We start from the raw sequence: 8,354 nt of genomic DNA, 5'->3' as shown, positions 1-8,354 counted from the left end.
AATTATGCAAGTTCCTTTTAAAATTTATTGAATTCCCATATAAATTTTAATCAATGAAAAAAAAATATTAAAAAATATGTATTAATAACACTATTTTTAAATAAAGTAAAGTGTTATTATTATATTGACATGCCAAGAAATAAAAGTGTTATTATTATATTGTATTTTTTTGACGGTTCAACCCAACGAACATATTGGTGGGTCCCAGCGAGTATGGTAGACAGCAATGAGAAGCATCCAAAGCCACCTCATCATTATCTTTATATATTCTTAATCTAATCTAATTATTTTATTTTTCATATATAAAAAGAGTAGTTATCTCATAGAACAATTTCATGTGTAGAAATTAAATTCCATGGAAGAGCAAAGCAAAGAGATTAGAAAGACAAGTTTAAGGAAGCGTTTGATGGGAACTATGAAGAAAGTGAAGAAGGAAATTTGGCCTTTGAGATTCACTGCGTTTAAGTGGAAACGACTTGATAATCTTCAAACGACATTTATGGATACTGTCGTTTATAGGTTACTCTCTGTTGCTGAGGCTGTTGTTCTTGTCTCAACCGTTTGCTTTTTCTACCTCTTTTGTGGTTGCCACTTCTGACAAGATTTCTAGTTTAATTAGTTTTCTCTTCTCATATTTATTTTAATGACTTAATTCATTTTTCACAAATTTAATGTATTTTATTTTTGCTTTTTATATTATAGACTTCATATTTTGCTTAATTAGCTAGTTTGGTGTGTTTTAATGTTTCTGTTTGGACTAGAAAAGCATAAATTAATAATGAATTATGAGTAACAAATTTTCCAATGTCGTCATCTCCAACTGTATTAGAATTTAGAGATATAAGGTTCTACCATGTTCCATAAAAATGTCATAAGAATTGTTTCTTTCTTTTTTCTATTTATAAATTGGAAATAAAGACCGTAATCTTTGTATTGTATTTGTACCGCACGAATCTCTCTCTTCCCTTTTATAATCTTTTTTTTTTTTGAACAAAATTACGTTTGTAAAAGTTTTGTCCTTTATTTTTATTTATTTATTTTCTTTAGATTAAATATTATTATAAATTCAATCATATAAATGAAAAAAATTGTATTCAAATTGTACATTTATCAACTCAAATATTTAATTGAAGTTAACCGAAAGAAATTGATTTAATTTATAGAGAGATGATAGAAAGAAAACCAACATAAAACTCAGTAAAAAAAACTTCTCTGCTTTAAATCAATTATAAAATTATTTTAAAAAATTCATCTCTCTTCTATTCTATTGAGTCAAACATATATTTATTTATCTTAAACTAAAACTTAAAAAAATCATTTTTATTTTTAATTTAATATTTTATATTTTAAAATATACATCAATTTATTTTCTTTTTGTAATATTAATGTGTCAAATCAAATCAGATTATGTTTTAAAGATTTTTTTTTAAATGAAAAATAATAAAAGTGTCGTTTTCATCATCTTCATAGTTGCCTAGTGATAAAACTCGTGTATCTCTTTTTATTATTTCCACTTGTCTTTTATTATTGTCTTGCCGGTTGCAATTGGTATAATCTTTCTTTTACCGTTTTAGTTGATACTTCCCTTAGTTTTCTTTTTCTTTTTCATCAAGAGGTTTGTTTTGATGTTAGTTTCATCGCTTTGAGTATTTTAAGTAATGTTTTTAATTAGGTTAATCCTTGTGTTTCTTGAGTTAGGGTCTAGTTTTGATTTTGAAACTGAATTTCAAAATCAAAATTTGTTTCAATAAAATGGAGTTCAAATGATTTTTTATTTAATTTTAAAATAGTTTTCATCATAAACTCAGATTTAAAAAAATAGTTTTATAATTCTTAATTTGTTCATCGTCTTAGTGTCGCGTTTTAATTTGTTTTTGTTGCAATGTTCATTTAATTCAGATCAATAAATCAATTCTAATCAAATGCAGATGCAATCAATAACTTTAGTGTCATCAACGTTGCAACTCTATAGACATAAATATTTTAGACGTTTTTAATTTTATCATATATGTCGATTTTTCCACATTTGTAGGTATTTTTTCATTCTATACTATTAACTTGAATGTTGTGAGGTTTTTAGTATATTTATCATTTTTTGTTTTAATAACTTTAAATTGTATTGTTCTCGATCAATGTAATTTTTATCAATTTGAATAAATAAATATCATTTTGTCAAAAAATTGACTACCACCATCGTCTCAAACCAATACCTATGTCGTCGATCACCCTCTCTAACCAGCCACCTCCGATCATCGTTGCTACCTCCAACCACCATCTCTGATCACTGCCACCACCATTGACTACTCATATCCGACCACTGGCCACCATCTTCAACCACCATTATGACCTTCTACCACCATCGTCGATTACCGTCGCCACCACCACCGACCACCATATTTGATCATTACCACTGCCATCTCCCACCACCGAGACCAACATTGTCCACCACTGCGACCACCTTCGTCAACTCATCACCATTATGATTGTCACCTTTCAAAGTACTATTACTATAATTATTATAATTAAATAAATTATAATTTTATAATAATTTAATTACTTTAAAATAATTAAAATTTTAATAAATTTTTAATTTAATATTAATTTTTTATTATTTTTATGTATCAATAATTTTTATATTTGATTAATTTATAATGAAACGGAATAAAAGAATGATTCAATTAGAATAAAATATAACACAGAAACTCTGTTTATAATTGTAATTCATAACTAAAATTGAAAATTAAAAACCCAAGACTAAAATTGAAATTGATTTTAATTTTTAAAAATTTTATAACATGAAACAAAAAATCACCCAATATGTGGCCTTAAAAAGTTCCAACTTGGTGTTATCTACCAAAGTTTGACTAACCTAAACAACAAAAGAAACAGTAAAAGTAGTTCTTTAGATTTTGTGTTGGAGTTTGGGGAAAAATAAAGAAATAGAAGGGGAAAAATATATTTTTTAAAAGAGCAATTTCATAGATAATAATAAAAGAATGTTTATGATTAATTTTTAATTTGTAGAATATTATAACAACTTAAAAATAATTTGAAGAATTTATCTTAACTTTCCAAAATACTCCTCCAAAACAATTTTTGAATTCTCTAAAATAGGAAGATTTTATATTACACATAAAAACAAACTCTTTAAAACCTTCACCATTCTAAAACCCTTCATTCATTTCATTTTTTACTTCCTTTTCTTCAAAGTTCTCAATTCTCATCCTCTCCCTTCCAAACTTACAATCAGAGCTTAAAAGTATATAACATCCTTTGCAATATATGCGTAACAATCTGATTTTTTTTTATTTTATTTTTTTATTTGGAGATTTTAGATTTAGAATTTTGATTTAAATAAATAAATAAATAGGGATGAAGTTGTAAGTAAAATAGTTCAAATAAATAATAAAGTTTCAAAAGAAGAAGTCACACCAAAACTTAGTTTTAGTTTTCACTTTATATATGCTATATAGTATTGGTTGATGATGAAATCTTATAATATCTAACAAGGATCAGTTAATATGGGATGAGTTTGTTTGAGTTTAAATAAAAATAATTTTTAATTTAAAAAAATTAGAGATTATTTTGTAGAGAGATTATTTAAAAATGATTTTTTGATTTTCATTTTTACTATCATAAAATGATTTTTTTAAATAATAATTTTTAATTTGTTTGTATATAATTTAATAAAAGTGATTTTTTAAATTGTAAAATTATCATAAAAGACATGATTTTTTTAATTACCATTTCTTAGACACATTTTAAAATTAATTAATGTAACTTAAGTACCCATAAAAAAAAATAATAAATAAACACAAAAGTATAAATAATATAAAAATAAAATGATTCAAATAAAAGACATAGAAACAACGGAAAACGTCAATCTGGAAAAATTGAAAATGAAAAGAAAACTTATTTGATGAAAACAATCTTATAAAAGGAGAAAAATTGTCAAAATTGAGTGGGTAAAACTAATACAGAAAATTCCGATAAAAATTGATACACAACAGTTTTGGAGTTTTAAAAAATTAATAGTAACTTAAGTTCATTTATCGTAGGGAGCGAATATTAGAAAATACTATTTTTAAATTTTCATTTTTAATTAAAAAATAATTTTTTATCAAAATAATTTTAAAAAATTATAAAACAAATATCATTCTAACTAAAAAAATAGATTTTTTTATAAAAAATCTAAAACAAACGTACTCGTAATCTTAATCTAAAGTTAATCCTTTATATCTTTAATAAAATATTATATTTAACCTCCAATTTTTATTATTATAAAACGTAATTTTTAACTAAAAATAGTAAGATTCTACCCTAAAATCATTTTTTAAGAAGTAAATATTAGACACATCCTGTCAATCTTATTTTAAGTTTAAGGTTTTTCATCGTATAAAATACTAAAATTGTATTATCCACATAGCACTATGTATTGGACTTGTTGAGATTTCTATGGAGCTTTAACCTATGTCCATTATCCATATCTCTCTATCACTTTCTTAAGTTTTCTGTTTATCTTCATCGTCTCTATTTTTTCTTCATCTTCTCTCTCCTTCCACCCCTATATCATTTGTTTATATATACTAGGTTGCATGCTATAGATGATACAGACATTATTTCTAACACTTGTTAGAGGTGATATCAACGTGATAGTATTGGGTTTTAAAATCTCAAAAAAGTTTACAAATACTTTATTGAACAACATTTAATTATTTGATTATGAAATCTATTCATTTTAAATTTTCATTATAAATGAATCTTTAAATTTTTAGAGATTTCAGATTCACAACTATAGCAATAATATTATGTATATTTTCAGTTAAAGCTTACAATACATTAAAGCTTTTTCTCTATATTCTGAAGGATGAAAGTAGTTTAAATAATAAGATTTATTAAACCTGTTTGTTTGTCTATCAATCATGTGTCTTGCTTTATTTTATTAAGTTATTTATGTGATCAACGCATTTTAATATACTTTTTAATAGTACATATGATTATGAAAATGAAATAATATCACCTATTAAAATTGAGAAATAAAAGAAGATGTGAAACACATTTCAACGTTACAAAAATATTCAGTAAAAAAAGCAACTAAAAGAAAAAGAGACATTAAAGTTAGTTTAGATTATTAGAAGAGTAGTAGTATAGATCGCTTCACTCAGAAAAATAAAATAAAAACGAAAACGACAATGGCCTCACCAGCGGCGGCGAGGTCGCCGGTATCCTCCGCCGCTTCTCCGATCCAACGTCTCTCCACCTTCAAAAACCCTACTACCGCCACCACCGCCACCACCGCATCCTCCGCACTCGATTCCCTAGCCTCCGATCCCATCTTCTCCGCATTTCTCTCCCCTTCATTCTCCTCAACTTCTTTCTCCGCCGCCGCTCTCTCATCCGGCTCTCCCGCCTCCACCGCTGAAAAACTCCACCACGCCATCGGTCTCCTCGAGAATCAGCTCCGTTCCGAAGTCCTCTCCCGTCACGACGAACTCCTCTCTCAGCTCTCTTCCCTCCACCACGCCGATCACGCTCTCTCAACTCTCCGATCCGCTCTCTCCTCTCTCCAATCCTCCCTCCGCCGCCTCCGATCCGAACTCTCCGATCCACACCGTTCCATCGCTTCCAAAACCGCACAGCTCTCAAACATCCACCGTACCACTGAACTCCTCCAGCACTCCGTCCGCGCACTCCGTCTCTCGAAGAAGCTTCGAGATCTCATGGCTGCTGAGCCTGATAAGCTCGATCTCGCTAAAGCCGCACAGTTCCACTCCGAGATTCTCAGCCTCTGCAACGAATACGACCTAACGGGAATCGACGTCGTCGACGAAGAGCTTCGTTGGGTGAAAGAGAGTGGAGATCGGTTGAGGAACGAAGCAATGAAGATTCTAGAAAGAGGAATGGAAGGGTTGAATCAAGCAGAAGTTGGTACTGGATTGCAGGTTTTCTACAATCTCGGTGAATTGAAGGTTACTGTGGAGCAAGTGATTGTTAAGTATAAGGGTATGGGTGCGAAGAATGTGAGTGCAGCCTTGGATATGAAGGCGATTACTGGTTCCAGTGGAAGCGGGTTTGGACCTGGTGGAATTAGGGGAACTGGAACCCCTCAGATTGGAGGAGGGGCTAAAGCCAAAGAGGCTCTGTGGCAGCGGTTAGGGAATTGTATGGATCAATTGCATTCCATTACTGTGGCAGTGTGGCATTTGCAGAGGGTGCTTTCGAAAAAACGGGATCCATTTACACATGTTTTGTTGCTTGATGATGTTATTCAGGTGAGGAGAGGATCATTCTCATTCATATTTTGTAATCATATTGCTTTATTTTACATGAAAATGGAATTATTTGTGTCTTGCTTTACTTTACTTGGATTCCTATATTCATTTATGCTTATGTGCATCATATAATGCAATTGAGTCTTAAGGAGGGTTAGTTATGATAAACATTTATGAGTTACATGTGAAAAAAGAATTCTTTCATTAACTGTGATTTTATTAGACATTGGCTTCTTATTTGCATATTAATTTTTTAAGAAGCTTTCTAGTTTTACTTGTGGATAAGCATCTTTAAACTTATATGGACTTATTTAAGTCAAGAATTGTAAGCTTGTTTAAATTGAGAAATTCTCAGAAGTTATCAGAAGCTAAACTGGGTCTTTCGAATGTCCTGGTTTATATGGAAAGGAAATACTGGTACTTCTCTTCTACGATGGATTTATTGATATAATCATGGAACACATATGACGTGGATTATATCAATTTCCAATTTTCAGCCTATTAAAGTAACCAATTTTTGGGGGTTGAGTTAAAGTTTGGAGCTTGCAGAAATTCTTAGGGTAACCGGGTTACTTTGTTTTCAGTTTTCAGACCTGATATATTGTGAAGTTTAGTGTATGGGAGTTATTTTAGTGTGTCCTCTTCCTAAATGGAAGCAATGGTGAATTACACTAATTGTTTGAATCGTGTCAACGATGATTAATTTCGGTGTATGTGTATATTTTGTTCTCATTCTTCTTAAGAAACCAACATGACAACATGTCAAGATCTATTGATCTATTGCAGGCATGTGATATAGATGTGTAAATGCTAAAGATCCAAAAAGTGTCTCATTTCCTTTTTTAAAAATTAGAATTCAGTAAATTCACTATGCTGTATGAATCACTTGCCAGCCTTGTAAATCTCTCCTTTCTGTGATATTTTCTCCCACGTTATTACTTTGCTATAAAGTTGAGGTGAGAAGATGCGGTGGGATGACTTGTTTGTTACTGTACTACTATAAGTGAGAGAGTAAGCCATAAGGAAATAAGGTCAATTATTTGTTGTTTCTCATTTTTGTAGAATTATTCAGATAGGATTTCTGATAGTCAAAGACCTTTAACTCTTAGTTTATGCAGTAATTAGGATGCAGAGTAGGGAAATCGTAAAAAATAATGCCTACTGTAATTTGTGTCTGATTCTAATGCACCAAGCATCACTGGATGGATTGCATTGAATTGGACATGATCAATACTTTGACAGTATTGAGTTATTTTCATGGAACATTGGTTCATTTACTCTATCTGAGCAGCTTCTGTATTGTAATTCGCAATTATATATTTTCTAATTGGATTTTCTTCTCATTGTTCTAACATTGATTGCTGCTAAATAGGAAGGTGATCCTATGCTAACCGATCGAGTCTGGGAGGCTATTTCTAAAGCTTTTGCCAGCCAAATGAAATCCGCTTTCACTGCTTCAAGTTTTGTTAAAGAGATTTTTACAATGGGATATCCAAAGCTTTACGCCATGATAGAGAATCTCCTGGAAAGAATTTCACGTGACACAGATGTCAAGGGAGTGTTACCAGCTCTTAATTCAGCTGGAAAAGAGCAGATAATTTCAGCTGTCGAAATATTCCAGTCTGCATTTCTGGGTCACTGCTTGAGTCGTCTTTCAGATCTAGTGAATAATGTATTTCCAATGTCCAGTCGCGGAAGTGTTCCCTCCAGGGAACAAATATCAAGAATAATATCACGCATTCAGGAAGAGATAGAAGCTGTTCAGATGGATGCACGCCTAACTCTTCTTGTTTTACGTGAAATTGGAAAGGTTTTGCTTCTTTTTGCAGAGCGTGCTGAGTACCAGGTAAACAGAAAAGACCTCATTTTATTAAGGTTTCATGTGTTTATTATAAAGTATTTTAAGAACTATATTTACAATCAGGAAGTATTCAACAACTAGCCAGTTCGTGGTTTTTCGGGTAGGCTATCCTGTTAACTGTCAAATGTCAATCTCTTATTTTTCTGTAGACTATCCTGTTAACTGTCAATTATCAATCTCTTATTTTTCTATAAAAGAATATTCTACGATAAGGAAAGAGT

At 30.5% G+C, this 8,354-nt stretch overlaps 2 protein-coding genes across 2 annotated transcripts in view; both read left to right on the top strand.

Moving 5' to 3' along the window:
* The first annotated feature begins 295 nt into the window (after nucleotides 1-295).
* LOC101505948 (uncharacterized) lies at nucleotides 296-813 on the top strand. Its single transcript, XM_004491267.4, has one exon. It carries the CDS (start codon nucleotides 356-358, stop codon nucleotides 596-598), a length of 243 nt encoding a protein of 80 aa, XP_004491324.1. The 5' UTR covers nucleotides 296-355; the 3' UTR covers nucleotides 599-813.
* A 4,266-nt stretch (nucleotides 814-5,079) lies between these two features.
* The window catches only part of LOC101505625 (conserved oligomeric Golgi complex subunit 5), a 6,349-nt gene continuing 3,074 nt past the window's right edge, over nucleotides 5,080-8,354 (top strand). Inside the window, exons 1-2 of the mRNA XM_004491266.4 lie at nucleotides 5,080-6,272; nucleotides 7,645-8,118. Of these exons, the coding sequence (XP_004491323.1) occupies nucleotides 5,193-6,272; nucleotides 7,645-8,118 (1,554 nt within the window). The 5' untranslated portion in view covers nucleotides 5,080-5,192. The remainder of the gene's footprint in view (nucleotides 6,273-7,644; nucleotides 8,119-8,354) is intronic.

Source organism: Cicer arietinum, chromosome 2 (assembly GCF_000331145.2).
Source record: "Cicer arietinum cultivar CDC Frontier isolate Library 1 chromosome 2, Cicar.CDCFrontier_v2.0, whole genome shotgun sequence".
NCBI lineage: Eukaryota > Viridiplantae > Streptophyta > Magnoliopsida > Fabales > Fabaceae > Cicer > Cicer arietinum.
Note: the sequence above shows the minus strand (reverse complement) of the source record. Positions and strands in the feature narration are given on the sequence as shown.